The sequence below is a fragment of the Diospyros lotus genome, chromosome 10 (genome assembly GCF_014633365.1).
Source record: "Diospyros lotus cultivar Yz01 chromosome 10, ASM1463336v1, whole genome shotgun sequence".
NCBI classification, from domain to species: Eukaryota; Viridiplantae; Streptophyta; class Magnoliopsida; order Ericales; family Ebenaceae; genus Diospyros; species Diospyros lotus.
In genome coordinates, this window is record NC_068347.1 from 27,288,988 (window position 1) to 27,308,138 (window position 19,151).

Sequence of the window (19,151 nt, forward strand, 5' to 3'; positions counted from 1 at the left end):
AAAAATGCAAAGGGGAGCTCATTGTGTCGAACAACGAAATGCCTATTTTATCTTCAAATAAAACATATAATTTCATTGTGTCGAACAATGAAATATCTATTTTACCCTCAAATAAAATATATAATTATAACTATATCCCCATCTTCATCCTCTGTCTTCATTGTCACTGTTGCCGCCAGATCTATCTTCAGTCATCGTCGTCTATCGCCATCACCATCATCATCGCCCTAGTCGTTTGCTTCACACCGTCGACCCATCCTCAATCGTCGCCCTAGCCATTCACTTCTCATCGTCCCCCTGTCGTCTCCTCTGTTCTATATATATATCATATATATTATGTATATACATACATATTAATGTATATTAAATTAATATATTTAATATTTTTATGAATTTTAACATTATGTCTATTTTGGCTTTTTTATCAAGTTTTGATAACTTATTAATTTTTTTAAATCAAACGTATAATTATTAACTGATAATTTAAAAGTACATTTATCTAAACAAATTATTAATTTAAACGTTACTCAATTTTTAAATTTTATATAACTTAAAAGGCTAAATAGCTTAAAAGTATGGAAGAAAAGGGTAAGCCAAACACCTCCTTGATGATACATACTATCTGAACTATATATGTCAAGTCATATTTCTAGTTTTCCCTCTTTTAAATAAAGATTTAATTAGGTTAATTTCAAAAATAGTTTTTGTAATCTCATGCCGCACATTGACTTATTACGATATAGTTTAACAATAATAGACAAGGACAAACATCGAATGGTCTATAATAAAATTTAAAAAAAGTCAAATAAATAAAATTAAATATCATTTTTTTTATTTATAATAGACCTTAATTATTAGCAAATTAATTAAGTAGACGTTAATGAATAATATAGGGTGGTATTGTTGAGGACAAAAGGTGGCGTGTCCCTTGCAGCCGGGCGGTAGTAGCTAGTGACTGGTCATCCCTTTGTCTTCTCTCCTGTGCCTATAAATATACATATCTGTGGAGGGGCTGTTTCATAACGAATCCACCTTGAAATGAGGAAAGAACAGAGTAATATACATATATAGATCCACCATAGCTCTTAATTTCCTCTGCTCTGCTCTGCTCTGCTTTCTCTCTCTCTCTCTCTCTCTCTCTCTCTGCCAACACACACACACATACATACATTCATAGACACATATATATCTGTACGTATAATCAATCCTCATCAACACTGAAGATGGGAAGAGGGAGGGCACCTTGCTGTGACAAGAGCAAGGTGAAGAGGGGTCCATGGAGCCCTGCAGAAGACTTGAGCCTCATCACCTTCATCCAGAAGAATGGCCACCCCAACTGGCGTTCTCTCCCCAGACAAGCTGGTAATTGGCATCTCTCTCTCTCTCTCTCTCTCTCTCTCTCTCTCTATATATATATATATATATATACCATTTTAATTTTAGGGTTTGATTTTCATCTCCATTTTCATTATTATTATCTTCATTCTTCCCTGCCAAACTGTTATTGAAGCCGCTTTCCGTAAGAAGAAAGGCCAGAAAACTAATTAATTAGGAACCCATTTCCGCCATTAATGTTGCCATCAACCCCTATTAGTCCTCCTGCTTCATGCCACTACCCAGTTTAGGCATTAACTATTTCTAGGTTCTAGCTATATAATATATCATGAAATTAATATAAAATTTATGCACAACATATATAGTTCAATATTCAAAATGCTACAACTTTTGTTTATTTACTAATTTTATATATATTATATATATAGTGCATGATGTTATTTTCTATATACAAAAAATTATAAAGACGTCATTTTTATCCATACATACATACATACATATATGTACGTATCTTGTTGCTAGTTGACCAGCCACACTATTAGGCTTATATATATATATATATGGTGGTGAACGACTCTTTTACTTTTGTGAGCTAGCCTGACTTCTACTTCTAGCTAGTTGGTTTGACACTAACCGTGTTTTCCTTTTCTAATTAATAATTAAGAAAGATATGGATTGCTCTAGAATGTCTGCCACACTTAACCTTATTAATTCATTAATTAGTTGCTTATTAATTATTTCTTTTGTCCCCATTCATGCAATTCAAAGTTTCTTTAGCTAGACTGAAAAGCAAACTAGATTAAGATGGGTATTGCCTAAGCTCGCCCATAGTTTTGCAAACCACTAGCTAATAAATCTCTTGAATAGTATATATATATATGAAATTAATAAATAATTAGAGTGCGAGTTTGAGTTTGAGTTTGATTTGTAAGGTGTGCGTTGCTTAATTTGCAAGAGAAATTCAATCACGCTTCCATTCAATTTCATTTTCGTTTGGTAGCCAAAGTTTAAAACCATTGAATTTAATTAATTAATTAACACCCGGCCGGCCGGATTGAAATTTATTTCAGGGCTGCAGCGATGCGGGAAAAGTTGCCGATTAAGGTGGATTAATTACCTAAGACCAGATGTTAAACGAGGGAACTTCACCAGGGAAGAAGAGGACACAATAATCAAGCTGCATCAGTCTCTGGGAAACAAGTACGTACGTTTAATTAATTAGTAATTTAGTACCCAATTCAAGCTGTAATAATTATATAATTAATCATCAATTAACATCGACCCATATAATATATAGCCTTTATATTTATTCTATTATTATATATATGGAGCGGACTAATTAAACGAATATCCTTTAAATGAACCGCAGGTGGTCTAAGATCGCTTCCCACCTACCAGGAAGAACCGATAACGAGATCAAGAATGTCTGGAACACCCATCTAAAGAAAAGATTGACAAAGCAAGGCAATGCCGATCAGGCCATTTCTCATCACAAGCACGAAAACTCCTCACCCTCCCCCTCTTGTTCGTCCGGTTCGTCCCCCATGAAGGTCGCACCACAAGAATACTTTCCTAAAGAATCGTCGAGTTCGTCGACCTCCATCACTGGAGCCGACGAGGTGGGTTGTTCCGCGGATCAAGTGATTGAAATTCCATTTGAGCTGGATGCTGCTGCTGCTGCTGATGATGATTTCTGGGACATACTGGATAGCCTGGAAGATCCAAATGTTCAGGGCATGAGTAGTAGTAGTGATCATGAACATGGGGAGGTTGAGTGCAGCGAGTGGCTAAGGTACTTGGAGAATGAGCTTGGATTGGAAGCAACCAGCAGTGATGAGAATGATCTAATTATCCATAGCCATAGCCAGCCAACAGATACAGATCTAGATGGATCAATGATCAGCCCAGAATTCGTCCTTGACTATGGCAAGTGTTATTTCGAGATGTGGCCCTCTCCCCCACCCCCAAGTCTTGGGATCTAATAATTTATCAGTCTACTCCCAATTCCCAATCTTTCTTTTCCTCCCAAACCCCATCGCGTGGTCGGTCGTCATCGTAACGTTTTAGGTCGATGAGAAACAGAAATTTTATTCAAAACTTTTTAAGTATTTGATCGATATAGCTTGAGATAAGAAAACTTACTAGAATTAAACTGAAGAATTGTAATACAAAATTATCACTTTATATTATGATTTAAGGTCAAGGAGTGTAGTGAGTTTACACGAACACAAATTTTATATAGAATTTTTACTATGTGGATGGATTAATTATACTACAAAATTATCCAAATATTATGATCCCACGAGAAACAAAAATTCAGCACAGAATTATCATTTGGTATTATAATTTTTAGGTGGGAGCTAGCTTAAATCTTATATAGAATTTTTGCCCGTACAAATGTAGCTTGTTTTACGACAAAAGAACAACTGTTTAATCAAGGAATTATAATACAAAATCATATATGGTTGTCAAATTGTAATTCTAGTTGAACAAAGTTCTTGAATGATTGATTTCAACATCCAAGGGTTGACCAATTTGCGAGTGGGTTGGTGATGAATATCAGTTTACCAGTTGCTGGCAAATTGATGGAGCGCAAAAGGTTAGATTTGGTGAAGTACAAACTGACTGTACAAATACCCAACCCAATGCCCCCCTGTTGCTGTAAATAATAATAATAATAATAATAATAATAATAATAATAATAATGTTTACTACAAGGTGACATCACATCTAATATCGTATTATCATCATGTGTATCTAATATTACACATTATTATTAATGTAGGAGAAAGAACACTCGTTTTATATAAAAATTTTGTACTTAAAAACTTTTTTAATAATTAAAAAATGTGAAAAATTCCTCAAAGTACTCATGATATTGAATTTTACACTAAGTTATTGTAATGAAATATTAATGTTGCTAAAATTGGAGGTTATGTGTAAGGTAAAATTTAATTGCCATATGGAGTATTTTGTTCTTAAGTGTGAAAACTGAATTAGGTTGTCATGTTTGAAAGTATACGCATTGGCCATCTGCTTGTCGTTAGGTGAGTGAGTGGGTAGCCACCCAATCCCACCATCAATCCAGTTTAAAATAAGAAAAAATTAAAATTTTACTTGAAAGTAAATATACTTAATTCAAAGACTATTAATTAACATATAACCAAACTGCTCTTATGATGTATGAAAGTCTTTTTCAATTTCCATAATGCCCCTATTCAATTTTTGTGTTCCAAATATATCCCTAGTAATTATCTCTATCTTAAGAGTAAATCTAAAATTTAAATAAAAAGACTTAATAGTACCAGATAGTAGATTGTAGAATGACTCAAATTTCAAACAAAAAACTAATTTCAAGTAAAATTATTTCATGTGCCAGTTTAAAATTCAAACATTCAATTTTATTATATAATTATTTATTATTAATATTATTAAAATAAACTTAAAATGCAAATAAAAAATATTTTAAAATTCTCGTTTAAATTTATTGACGATGAGTTTTTCTGGTTAAAAGAAAATAATTTATTTCGGTTATATGATCTCAAAAATTTTCATTTTTAAACTTCAAACAAATTTTTTCTATTAATAAGGGGTAATTTTGAAATATTTTTCAATTATTAGAGTGTATGTGTATTTTTTTCAACTTTAAGGGGGCGCAACTGCCCCAATTTCACGTATATGTGGCTCTAGGGCTGTGGATGGGCCGAGTCTGACCGAGTTACGAATCCACTCTCAATGGGCCCAAACCAAATAGGTTGGATTCAGGCCCGTTGGCTTACGAAAATGGCCTAAACCCATTGTATACAGACTCAGCTCTCTCTACTCTCTGCCCTCTAGTCTCTCTGAAATCGAAGGCCAACGAGAAGACTAGGGTTTTTCCCGCCACCACCTTCCGCCTTGCGCCACCGCTTCCTTTTCCTTCTCCGTCTACCTCTCTACAATTTCGTCTTCCTCCCCCCACAGGGAGCGACAACCACCGCCATCTTTTCCTCTCCGTTCTCCTCCCAACCTGACGTCACTATCTCCGACACCGCGAGCCTCCGCCGGCCACTGCACCTAGCTGTTTGTGGTAACTATTTTACTTGATTACAGTTGCTGCTGCCCCTCAGTGATTATAAATGGCAGAGGACAAAGAAGAAATCAAGTCATTTAAAGACCTGGGCGTAGTTGATCAATTGATAGAGGCTTGTGATAATCTAGGTTGGAAACATCCGTCCAAGATACAGGCCGAGGCCATTCCCCACGCACTAGAAGGTTCTTTCTCTTTGTTTTATTTATCTCATGTTCCATACACTTCTCGTATAATTGAACTAGGGTTTCTCAAGGAAAATAAACTTACATGTAAACTTTTAATTTTATGGAGCATCTTTTTTCTGCCTTCCCCGTATCCATTTGACGCATAAATTATACTGCATGGTTTTCGTATTTTAGGGAAGGACTTGATTGGGCTGGCACAAACAGGATCTGGTAAAACTGGAGCTTTTGCACTTCCTATTCTCCAAGCCCTTTTAGAAACTCCTCAAGCATTTTTTGCTTGTGTTCTCTCACCAACAAGGTTCTTTCTTGGATTATTTATTTGATCGATTGCTAGTGGAAAGCTTATTACTATATTTTTCAATATAGTAAGTAATCGACTCATTTATTTCCCCTATTTAGGGAACTTGCAATCCAGATTGCCGAACAATTTGAAGCTTTAGGATCTGGCATTGGTGTCAAGTGTGCTGTGGTAAGTTTCAAATGCCTTTTGAGCTTCGACCTTTGTTATAATTAGAGACTCGAGTTTAATGTTGTGTTGCATATCACATTTTCAAAGCTGAGGTTTCAAAGTGCGGACTGGTTTCACATGCTCCTTATCTTGTAGATAATTATTTTTTCATTGTGTTCTTTCAGTATAGTTATTCAGTGCATCATTTATTTGCTCCTGCTCCCAAGTTTTTCAAGAGTAGTAGCATACAGATTGGATTCATCACTATTTTGTTCAATAGATTATTGAATTTTGTAGCTGTTTAGTGGATGATTTTGTCCCTTTTTCTTTTTTTTTTTATTATGGTAATGTACTCATGAATTGTTGTGAGAAGCTTTAGATTTTTGTCCTAAGGTGCAGGGACAAGAGGAGATAAATTGGAAAATACAATAGAAAATTCAAATAAAGGCTGTGTATGATACTTACAGTTGTCATTAGGGCTGGATTCTGCATCTGCTAAGGCTTAAGAGGTGTTTTTAGCCTGTATACCGCATGTACTCTCGTAGATAGGATGTTTTTGGGTACCACATCCTTGTTTTTGTTACATACAAAAAACCAGTGGGTTTTGTAGACAGCTTCCTTCATTGAGGAAAATGTCTAGCCATACCAAAACTGCTATTGTCTTGTTTGCCAAGGTGACCAAGTTTATCGTCTGGCATTCAATACAAAACTGTTTCATGTCATTTGATAGTTCACATGGATAGTAAATGCATTTAATTGCATTGTGGCATGGGTAGTGAGTTCTGTAAGTGAAATGGTAAAATCTAACTTAATGTTTGGTATCCACACTTGCCTGATAATGATTTTGGTGGAAAGATCATGGATTATGTGAACTCATTTATTGCATTACTATCTTAAAGAGAAAACAATTTAGAAAAAGTAAAAAAAAAAAAAAAGGTACTTTTGAATCCATAAATTCTTGAATTATTTGATTTTTTAATAGTTTAGCAACAGTAAAATTACTCATTTGTGACTGGAAGGAAGGTCAAGAGTTCCCGTTGTAGATATAACCTCTTTGCAAAAAATAAGGCTGTGTACAAAAAAAGACCCTCTTTGAACCTCACATACCAGGGAGCTCTGTGCATTGGAGACACCCTTTTTATTGAATTTTGATAGTTTGAAGAATATCATGTAATATGTCTCCTTTATTCTTTTCTTCTTTTATGTTTCATTGATAATCATTGTAATAAATGGCTTCTATAATATGCACAGCTTGTTGGCGGGATTGACATTGTGCAACAGAGCATTGCTCTTGCAAAGCGACCACATATTGTTGTAAGCTTTCTTGTCCTTAGCTTGAATATATCTTCACTTTCTATTTTTATCTTTAAAAGTATGTGTGACTCAATTGTCACCCCCACAACCTTTTGGGTCTGGTTCCTCAGTAAACCAAATAAATGCAATACACAATCTATGTAAGTGAGAATATCCATTTTTCAAATGGTATATTGGAAATTAGGTGAATTGCTTTAAGTTGACAAGTCAACGAGCGTTATTGGATCTCTTCTGACGGAATGCATGCAAGTTATGGTTGGGGCCCTAATAGGCAAATTTTCAGCTTTGATGTCCAAACCTCAATGCTTCCTCCTCCATTGCTCCACTTACAGATGTTTATTCAATCAGAATATTTTGGAATATATAACATACCTATTTTAGTTCGTGATCCATGTCATATTGTGATTTACATCTGGTTCATCATTTGTGTTTTGTATTGATTTAGTTGTGGTGCATCTTTATAGGTGGCAACGCCCGGTCGCATTTCTGATCATCTGTCCAACACTAAAGGTTTTTCTCTGCGGACATTAAAATACTTGGTAAGATTTCATTATGGCTTGATGTCAGTTTTCTCTAGCTTTTCCCTTTCTTTGTTATTTCAATTGTATTGTGGTTGTAAAGTCTTCCAAGTGGACTTATTTTTGGCATAGAGTTTGTTGTGGCCTGCAAATTTGCTGAAGAGACAGAATTTTTGCATTCTAGAAGTAGAGATAGAATTGTGGATGCATTGTCGTTCTGATTAAATATTAGATTTTAGAAGATCCATTATCTTTGGGAATTGTGCCACTTGCTAGATACTAAAAGTTACTTGATGTGGGCTAGATGCTTTACATATTAACTAAAGATACAAATTGATGTTGATGTGAATTATGTGTGTGAAATGGTGGACAATTGCAATTGCCTAAGAACTAAACCGTGCAATTCTTAACTGTGTGGAATATTTATTTGTTTGGCAGGTGTTAGATGAAGCAGACAGGTTGTTGAATGAGGATTTTGAGAAAGCAATTGATGTAATTTTGGAAGTTATACCTCGTGATCGGAGAACATATTTATTTTCTGCTACTATGACAAAAAAGGTGTGTGTTTGAGGCTTTTGTGCATGTACTCGAAGTAATTGCTAATTTATTTAGTTGTTTGAATTAATGCTTGAACATTTGGCACTTCCTACCAGCGTATACATGAACTGGCAGTTAAAAGTGTTCTGAATGTTCTTACTCCTTTTCAGATGTAACTAACATGGATTCTTTTCCTAACAAGCATCCTACATTTGTGAATTGAACTCCTAAATCCAAAATTACTGAAAATCTAAAGGTCATTTGGGGGAGGCTTTGGAGTTGTGGTTTCTTTGAAAATAGAACATTATATTGACCACTGTGGTGGGAACCCGGTGGTTTGGGAGTGCTCCTATGGGTTTGGGGTTCGGACCTTAAACCCATCTTGCTTCCAGGATGGCCTAGACCTGTGGTGCCAAAATGAGCTGCTGATGCAGGGCCTGACCCTGTGCCTTGTGCTGGGGATAGGGTGACAATCTCGCCTTCTTGACAGTAGTCATGGCTTGAATCAGACACTCCTAGTGAGGAAGGGCCCTCATGATCATGTCCGGAGGGGGTAGCTATGTTGGTCACCCCACCTTCCTCTTTGACTTAACAAAAAAAATGGAACATTATCTTAATCCATCAAAGTTAAGATAATGTTTGAGCATAAAGGAGTCATGCTTACTGGAATATCTTGAGCGTAGGCCTTGGCCATGCTTCTTGCATCTTCACTCTTCCTGGAGTTTTGCTGTAAAATAAAGCATCAGCCTGTTGGCAGTTAAAAACCAGATTTTTTATGATTGTATAATTTATGTTCATGTGTTATATTTGCTTGGTTTGTTTCACATATTCTAGATTGGTGTTTGTTCCAGATACGACTAAAAAAAAAAAAAGAAATGGTTCGTTTGGATGTGAAATCACTGCTTTTGCTATTTTTTATGTTAAGATATTATTTTCCGTATGTTTGATGCAATTCTTTTCTGATCTTCATGCAACTTGTACTGTATGGAGATAAATAAGGTGCCCATTTGTTTGAACTGCCACAGACCGTATTCATCCATTAGAGCTCCACTTAAACTTTAAATATCAAAGATGATAAAGGCTGCAAACGGCACATTATTGCATTATTATGCTAGAATATTGGTTAGACATCTTACAGTTACAGCTATTGAGAGAGCCACTAAGTTACATGCAATAAGGAGAAAAAAAGAAAGAAGAGAAGAGATAAACTGTTGACCACTTACTTTTTGATTACTGCAGGTGCGTAAGCTACAGAGGGCTTGTCTGAGGAATCCCGTGAAGGTATGATGAACAACATTTATCCTTGCATCAATTTTGTTTTTGTTTTCGTTTTTGTTTTTGTTTTTTCTTTCATTAATCTTTACTAAATTGAGTTGTAAATCCTTTCAGATTGAGGCTGCATCTAAATATTCCACTGTTGATACACTGAAGCAACAGTATCTCTTTGTCCCTGCTAAGCACAAGGTTTCTACCTCCCATGACATTTGATTTTTGCCTGCCATAGTTCATGTTTTGAGAGATCCTAAGATAAAACATGCAAACTAGAGGCATCACATTGTCTACAGCATTAATTTCCTATCAACTAAAAACAAGTCTGTCCACTTGCCAAAAGAAATAAATAATAATATTTAAGTAAAAGGAGGAAAGACAATAGTATGTCCCAAAAAAGAAAAATGTCATTGTTTTGGTTACTTAAAGGATTGATTTTGTTTATGTTATACCTAAAAATGTTGTTCTAATAGAATATTGCCGCTTTGTTTTAACATATTTGATCATCTGTTTCAATGTTGAAATCAAACACCTAAATTTTATTTTTCATTTTTTTTAAAATTATGATTACCAATGAGCTGACAAGTGTTTTTGTCAACCCTAACCGTTAAGAAGATAAAAGGAGAGAATGATTGTTTCAAGCCTCTCAAAACCATTCATCATATTTGTGTGATTGGAAAGCAAGGTATTCAGTAGTTCCCAGTAAAATGAAAATATTTAATTGCATGCTTAGGTACTCAATTCAGATCATAAATGAAGCCAAAAGTTGACTATATAATTTCTAATGTTTTACATTATTTGGTTTCTCATTTCATTTTTATTATCCATTACAGGATTGTTATCTTGTATATATTCTGACTGAGATGTCTGGAAGTACATCAATGGTTTTTACTAGAACGTGTGACTCAACACGCCTTTTGGCTCTAATACTTCGAAACCTTGGTTTACGGGCCATCCCAATTAGCGGTCATATGAGCCAGGTATATGTATGGATTTTATGATGATTCGGAGAATAAAATTCCATGATTTTCCTTTTAGCAATAAATTTTCTTCATTTTCCTTTTAGCAATAAACTGTCTTCATTTTAGTAATCCTGTTCAGTTCATATTGTCCTCATCTTGTCTGTAAAAAATGTGGGACAGGCAAAAAGACTTGGAGCCTTAAACAAGTTCAAGGCTGGGGAGTGCAATATCCTTGTCTGCACTGATGTTGCTAGTAGAGGACTTGATATTCCATCTGTTGATATGGTTATCAATTATGATATCCCATCAAACTCAAAGGTTTGCTGACTTTTAATTTAGTGTCTAAATTTTAGTAGATAACTCTGTCTGGGACTTCATACCATTTTGGGGTTCTAACTTCCTTGATGCAGCGTAGATTTCACTCCATTTGTTTCTGGTTGGGCCTTTTTCCATGAAAGATAGTTGAAGTTCTGGTGGCGTGACCAATTAACTTTTCTATTCCTAGTTCTGTTTGTGTGCTACTTAAATGGTTCTCTCAATTAATCGCAATTGTTGAGCATGTTACAGTTAATGCCTGGGTAATAAGTTTGATGCCTTTATTTTGTTGAGATTTACGAGCAATCATCTGTCTCCCACTCTCCTTGTTTCATATTCTGCTAGTCACTCACAAAAATGAGAAATTATACTCCTCATCTTCCTTATGCAAGATCCTAATTTAACTTCTAAACAGCAGTGGTAGCGAAAGGAAGTCTATTGCCCTCTTTTAAGCTGTTTGTTGTTAACTTTTTTATTCAATTTAATTTATGGAATGGCCTACAGGATTATATACATCGAGTGGGAAGAACTGCTCGAGCTGGACGATCTGGGATTGCGATCTCGATAGTCAATCAGTATGAGTTGGAGTGGTATATCCAGATAGAGAAGCTAATTGGTATGCATTACATGGTCCACTTGCATGTGCGATAGTCAATCCATGATAAGTGTTTATACTTGGCGTTTGTATGTCTTTTCAGGGAAGAAGTTACCCACGTTTCCAGCTGAAGAAGAAGAAGTCCTGCTGCTGTTGGAACGTGTCACAGAGGCCAAGAGAATATCCCAAATGGTATTATGTTCTTAGACATTTTCTTTTTATCTTTTATATTTTCTAATTTATTTTTTTGAAAAGGTAGTTTTTCTGATTACTGATTGATCAGGGACCATAACCACATGAGATAGAACGTTATACGTGGTGAACTAATATTTTTGTCTACCTATGGGAGTTTGTTTGCAAAATTTGATTACCAAAATATCAAAATTGTACCAGCTTTTGCTCTGCTCTAATGACCTCTGATTGGTTTTTGGGTGGTGGGATGGCGTCTTTTGCTGCCTTGGAACTTAATTTGTTTTAGTTTATAGGCAGCCAGTGAAAAAACTATGACTCAATGCTTGATTGTTAAAACGGTCAAAATAATCATGGTAGCTATAACTGTTACTGAGAAAGAATGGCATTATTTTTCCCTCACAGCATTATTACGAACCAAATGCCATGCCCAGCCCTGGGAGGAGAATTGTAGAGAAAAGAGGGAGAAAGGAAAAAAGTAAAGAAAAGAAAGGTAGATGAGGGGAGGTGCCTTAGTTTATGGTATAGGACTTATGCATGACAAAACTGTGTCCAAATCAACTAACAAGTAAGAGATGATTTAGGAGGAGAGTTACATAAACCACATTCTGCAAAAGATTCCACAGTTTTTCCCTCAGCCTCACTATTCTTTGTTCATGATCTTCTTGCTTGTCCATTCGAGGGTGCTAATTAAGTATGAGATCTTTGAACCAAGGAGTGATTATGCAACCCTTTTAAGAGACTTGGTTGTATGACTAGGAATAGTGATGGACTATCCTGTGGTAAGGGCCGACTCTTCAAACTTTGATGGTTAAGGGGTGCCACTCCTTGTTGAATTTATCAACATGCATGGTATCAGATAATCAGAGCTTTTGTTTCTCAACATTCCTGGCCATGATCTGGTTCTAGAAAATCCGTAACTGTTTCTTTTTTTCTTTCGATGCTTCCTTCGGCCTGTGTTTGCACATCCATTCTCATAGTCATTGTTCTAGTTTGTCAAACTTAATGATCTTTCTCCATGAAAGCTGTTGTCATCTGTTTTCTGTTCCTTAGGGTTATACTTGACGGATGTTTGTATATTTTCTAACTTCCTTTCATTCTTGAACTCATGTAGAAAGTCAAGGAAAGTGGAGGAAAGAAGAAGAGAAAGGGGGGAGGAGACGAGGGAGAGGAAGAAATTGAAAGATATTTAAATGGGAAGTCATCCTCCAAGAAGTCGAAGAAAAGATGATTCGAGGGATTCTCCCTGCAAAATTTTGTAGTGTTTTATTCAGCCATGCTGAACTTTTTTTGTTTTTTCTGAGAAAAGGGAAATTCAAAATGACATTGTATAGTAATTGATGTCTTTAACTTTTATTCACAAAAGAGGACTCTGTTTGGTACTGTCCCGCGGATTGATTGTTCAACATAACTTTTACCTATATTGTGTTGTGTGGCTTAGAGCAAGTAACCTTGAATATGTGTTTACTAATTTTTTGATCTAAAATAATATTTGAACTATTGTGGTTGCTTTTTATGAAGTTTATATGGATGTATGTGTTGTGATTAAGAATTATTGATTTTGAGAAGGGTGGTGTTGTTTTTTAAATTACAAGAAAATTAATTATATGTTTTTGTGTAACCCCTAACAGGTAAGGTGACACCGAAGGCATGAAGAGCTACATGTTATAAAGCAAATTGAGTAGAAAATTATTTGATAAGGATTTCTATTTTTTTATAGGACAATATCCCTACAAATGAATTTTATACTGTAGTGAGATTAAATTTTTAGATTTTATCTTCTCGTAGTAACCGTGCGTAGATAAAAGCTTATCATTTTCATTAATTTAAGAATTAGAGTGTTTGTATATATAATAAATATATATATATAATACAATATAATTTATATCATGGCATGAAAAATCTTCATATTGAACGACCATGAAGTCAATTTGAATCTCCTAGAAATGATCAACCAACTCAACAAATTATCCACTTCACTGAAGCCTATTGTTGACTCGCTATGTGGATTGGGAAGATTGCAAAATGCTCTGAAACTCATTCTCTCTAATCCAACTCAATTAGAGTATCCTTTGTACTCAATAATTCTGCAACTATCAGCAAGAGAAAAGCCAATGAAGAAGGCCGTTTGGTTCACGGGCATCTCATAACAAACGGACTGCATTCAAACTCGTATTTGAACACGCAGCTAATCATTTTGTACTTGAAGCTCGGCGACATGGGCAGCTCCCGCATGGTGTTTGATAGAATGCCTGATAGGAGTGTGGTTGCTTGGACAGCTTTGGTCTCTGGATGTACTCAAAATAGATACTCGGAGGAAGCTCTTGCAGTGTTCTCAGCGATGCATAGGGCAGGTGTTATGGCTAATCAATTTACTTATGGGAGCGCTTTAAGGGGCTGTTCTAGTATGGGGTGCTTGAACAGAGGAGTGCAAACTCAGGGATGTGTTCAAAAAGTATGCTTGTTCACGATTTGTTTGTGCAGAGTGCATTGATAGATTTGCATTCGAAGTGTGGGAAGATGGAGGATGCTTGCTACATCTTTGATTCAATGTCAGAGAGGGATCTTGTTTCTTGGAATGCAATGATTGGTGGGTATGTGGTTCATGGTTTTATAGATGATGCATTTTTGTTGTTTCATTCACTGCTGAGAGGAGGTTTTGTTGTGCGTTATTGAAGAAATGAATTTTGAAATTTTTGGTCATTACTATTCTTGCTTTGTCCAGTATTATTTTGATATAGATTGGCATTTGTGTAATCAGGGGGGGTCATGGACATATTTTTAAGAATGCAACACTTACAAAATCTAAGATATTAAATGCCATATGAAGAAAACTAAATGGACTATTAATGGGAACTGGTAATTGAATTTAGTTATGTTTGAAAAATATCTTGAAAACATTCCTGTGACCATGAAAGAAAACCTCGGACTCTCAGAGTATGATGAAGTAAGGGGATAACAAGTCTACTAAAACTCGCAAGCACACTCTTTACCTTAATCATTCCTTTTGGCATCAAGAAGATTATTCAGCAGATTCTTTTGTTAATTATTTCCCACCAAAATAAGTGAAGCCTCTTCTCATTTTAGTTGTTTGTAAAATAGGTGGTCTTTAAAGTGATGGTCCATTCCAATAAGCCTTTTTCATATTTTCTTTAAAAACACTGGCTTTCCAAAAATAATTTCTGGCATACTTGCAAGGATCTAACTTGTGCTTTTGGCAACCTCATAATCATCCATTTTCTAGTTTTATTTTTTTTTTTTGGTTATTATTTATCTTTACTGTATTTTTTATATCAAAAATATATATTTATGTTTGAACGCTAATTACGAGATATGATATGTTGCCTACGTGTTGTTCGACACGGACTAGTAGGGGGTTGTGTGTGAGCCCCACCACCCCCATGGGGCCCACACCCCGTCTCTAAAATTGCTCATGTCAAGCAATTGTTATGTTGCCTAACACGGACAACATAACAATTCTGCACTAATCATAATATAATTTGTTTGTTTAGTCCTCAAAATGCACTCTCAGGTTTCTTCAATTGTAACTGCCACGTGATATCATGGATTATGGATTGCAGGAAAATATAAATTCTAATATTAATAACTAGCACTTCTGTTTCATGAATGGTGTTTTGCATTTGTGATTTTTTTCTTCGTCCTTGTTCCAAATCCAAATTTTACTAGGCATGCTCCCTGATTGCTTTACCTTGGCTGGCTAGTGTTATCAAAGCCGCTGAGGGAGAAAGTGGATTGGTGAAAGTCATCCAAATACATGGATTCATTGTGCAACTGGGTTTTGGTTCACACAACGTTTAGACTGGATCACTGATTGATGCTTATGCAAAATGTGGGAGTGTTAGGATTGCAATCATGTTTACAAGAGTATGCTTAAAAAAGATAACAGTATCTTGTACCGCATCACGGATATGCTCGTGAAGGTATCTATAGTAGAGATATCTTTGATCTCTTCAACGAAATACATCAGATGTGTATGGGAGTTGACAATATTATGCTTTGCTCTGTACTTAATATATGTGCCAATGTGACATCACGGGACTTGGGAAGACAAATTCATTCCTTGGAATTGAAGTGTCAGTCCATTCATGATTTGGCCACGGATAATGCTCTAATTGATATGTACTCAAAATCTGGAGAAAGTGGAGATGCTGAATGTGTTTTCTGTGAGATGGAGCAGAAAAATGTTGTCTCATGGACATCGCAGATTGGTGGATATGGGAAGCAGGGTTATGGGCTCAAGGCAATTGCCCTATTCAAGAAGATGGAATATGAAAAAGTGAAGCCAAACGACGTGACATTCCTGACTCTTCTCTTTGCGTGCAGTCATGCTGGTTTGACTAATGAAGGATGGGAATGCTTCAATGACATGGTTAGCAAATACAACATCTTGCCAAGAGCTGAGCACTATTATTGTGTGGTTGACCACCTTGCACGTGGAGGGCAGTTAGAAGAAGCTTATAATCTAACAAGACAGATGAATATTAAGCCTAATGCCTCACTTTTGGGGCGGGGCGGGGGGCATCCTTGGAGCATGTAGGTCTACGGTGTTGGAATTTTAGAGACATTGGTAGTTATGAAGTTAACGAACAAAAGTTGAAAAAAACTTGAATGTGAAAGGCTGTAACTTCATTATTTTTATTCATATCATCATGCCTTTAAATAGATAATACATATTAACTGAATAACAAGAAAATAGAATTTATTACTGGACTTATATTTAAAAAAATGAAATTATCTTAATCCACTAAATCAATAAACAGAATTTTGACCCAATTAATTCACTAAATCAACAAGCAGAATTTTGACCCAATCAACCCACTAAATTAGTAACTTTGAATCAATATTCAACATACGGTGACATATCTCTTGGAGAAGTAGCAGGTAGGCATCTGTTTAATATAGAACCAAAGAAGCCCGTCAACTATGTCGTTTTAGCAAGCATATATGCTTCAGCTGGCTTTTGGGACAGTGTTTGGAGCATAAGGAAATTAATAAAGAAGAGAAGGCTTAAAAAGGATCCTGGATACAGCCTTTCTTGGTCTGCATATACAAGACTGGCTCGTTTGCAGTCAAGTTGAAATACTAAGACTACTAGGAGAAACTTGGTTTTCCAGATATAGAGTTCTTTGGATGCTCTTTGTCTTGTGTCAATGCTACCAAATTGACAAGGTTAAGCGGAACATGCCTTTTATATTGCCATTTGCCATAATGCAATTATCTGCCATTGTGATCCTTGATCACTAATTGAAGAGCTAGAATTCATGTAGCCAACCCCACGTAGTGGGATTAATGCTTGATTTTTTGTTGTTATGGTCCTTGATCCCTTGTTTTTGCTGTCCTCTATGATTTGGCTCTTTTTTGGCAAACCCACGAGTCTTCTGGCTGGAAATGCAGGCATTGGCAATTATTTAATGCCACTCAATGAACGTTTGTGATTAGTTGACAGAGAACTACAAAATTGTAAAAGGTGTCTAGTTATTGACAGAATCCAAAAAGGAGAATGTGCATACACAGTTCCTGTTCCAAGCACTTTGGATACCAGGTGTTTATCAGAGTAATCCTGTTATCAGACTTTTTCTTATTATTCCTTCCCACCACCTACTATCATCTGCTAATTACTACTAATTGTTCTAGTGCCATAATGCAGTTTCTTGATGAAGATTTCTTTCTTTATACGATATTTGGTTCATTTTCTTCAACAAAGTGCTGCAAGGAGGCACACATAACATTCCAACTGGATTCGATTTCTACCAATTGGCTGTGGCATTGCTTCTTTTGCATCCTTAGCAACCCAACATCTATGCTTTGCTGGCCCAGTAGCCTCCGTTGCTTTGTGTTGAAAAGTGCTATATGTGCTGCTAAAGATCAGAAGTTGAAGAAGTCAAACAGTTGAAATTGTTGAGGATTTGGTGGAATAACAGAAGCTAAAAAATTGCTGAGTTTTTGAATTTGATTATGAATTTCAATTGCTTGTTTATTTTAGGGATTTCTTATTGAGTTTGTTACATTTTTTTCTGTATAAATACATTCATAAGTTAATGAATGAACTATCAGTTTTTGCAGTCCATTACCTCTGTTACTTATTTTCTGTAGTATTTCCAACAAATTGGTATCAGAGCCTTATTGATCTTAAGGGTTTGTGTTTGAGAGTGAGTGAATCCAGTGAGGAACCTTCTTTTTTACAAAAAACCAAACACCCAGCCTTCAAGCCAGATTACAGCTATGGCAGGAAACAATTTCATGTCAGCACCACCAATGTTTACAGGTGAAAATTATCAGATTTGGGCAGTGAAGATGGAGTCATACTTGCAGGCAAGTGATTTATGGGATGTGGTAACAACTGAAATACCAACATTACCTGAGGATCCAACCATTGCCCAAATCACAGAAAATAGGACAGCAACAAGAAAAGGGTATAAGGCCAAGACCTGTATTCACTCAGCCGTATCAGAAATGATTTTTACAAAGATCATGACTTGTGAAACAGCAAAACAAGCATGGGATCTTCTCAAGGAGGAGTACCAAGGTAATCAGAGGACAAAGCGGATGCAAATTCTGAATCTCATGAGAGAATTTGAGATGAAAAAAATGAAGGAAGCTGAGAGCTTCAAGGAATATGTTGACAAACTGATGGCCATTGTCAACAAGATCAGGATGCTTGGTGAAGCACTTCCTGATAGCAGAGTTGTTGAAAAGATACTGGTAACACTTCCTGAAAGGTTTGAGGCTAAGATTTCCTCTCTTGAGGAGTCAAGAGACCTGTCAACTATTGCATTGGGAGAGTTGATCAATGCGATGCAAGCTTAGGAGCAGAGAAGAGCTTATAGACAGGAGGAGGGAGTAGAAGGGGCTTTTCAGGCAAAGTACACAGCCACTAGTGAAAGCAAGGGAAAGAAGCTTTGGAATAGAGGAGGAGAAGACAATGTTGGCAAGGGCACACGCAATCCTCCTAAATTTCCTCCTTGCCAACACTGCAACAAAACCAATCATCATCCAACTAAATGTTGGAAAATTCTGGAATGCTGATCATGCAAGAAAAAGGGGCACATTGCTAAATTCTGCAGGAACAAACAGCAAACCCAGGCACAGACTGTGCAACAACCTAATGAAGAACAATTATTTGTTGCAACTTGTTTTGTAGGAAATAACTCCACAAGTGAGGCCTGGTTAATAGACAGTGGATGTACCAACCACATGACATACGATGACTCCATCTTTCAAGACCTTGATAGGTCTGCCGAATCCAAAGTCAAAATTGGCAATGGTCAGTTGATCGAGGTAAAAGGAAAGGGAACTGTTGCTATAATAGGTTCTGCAGGTAAAAAAGTAATTACTGATGTACTTTTTGTACCAGAAATAGACCAAAATCTGTTGAGTGTTGGGCAACTGCT

The 19,151-nt window shown here is 36.0% G+C and overlaps 2 protein-coding genes and 1 long non-coding RNA gene across 3 annotated transcripts; all 3 read left to right on the forward strand.

The window, feature by feature from the left end:
* Nucleotides 1-1,018: 1,018 nt before the first annotated feature.
* Nucleotides 1,019-3,586, forward strand: LOC127811741 (transcription factor MYB58-like). Its single transcript, XM_052351895.1, has 3 exons — nt 1,019-1,362; nt 2,406-2,535; nt 2,705-3,586. Exons 1-3 carry the CDS (start codon nt 1,224-1,226, stop codon nt 3,315-3,317), a joined length of 882 nt encoding a protein of 293 aa, XP_052207855.1. The 5' UTR covers nt 1,019-1,223; the 3' UTR covers nt 3,318-3,586.
* Nucleotides 3,587-5,143: 1,557 nt separating this feature from the next.
* LOC127812285 (DEAD-box ATP-dependent RNA helicase 10) lies at nt 5,144-13,253 on the forward strand. Its single transcript, XM_052352687.1, has 13 exons — nt 5,144-5,589; nt 5,767-5,890; nt 5,992-6,061; nt 7,292-7,354; nt 7,819-7,893; nt 8,311-8,430; nt 9,649-9,690; nt 9,799-9,873; nt 10,512-10,658; nt 10,821-10,958; nt 11,460-11,571; nt 11,654-11,742; nt 12,854-13,253. The coding sequence occupies exons 1-13, from the start codon at nt 5,454-5,456 to the stop codon at nt 12,968-12,970; spliced, it is 1,308 nt and encodes a 435-aa protein (XP_052208647.1). The 5' UTR covers nt 5,144-5,453; the 3' UTR covers nt 12,971-13,253.
* Nucleotides 13,254-13,664: 411 nt separating this feature from the next.
* LOC127811309 (uncharacterized) lies at nt 13,665-18,383 on the forward strand. Its single transcript, XR_008025642.1, has 3 exons — nt 13,665-14,329; nt 15,462-17,302; nt 17,408-18,383. It is a non-coding gene; the product is annotated as an uncharacterized LOC127811309 (long non-coding RNA).
* The last annotated feature ends 768 nt before the right edge of the window (nt 18,384-19,151 follow it).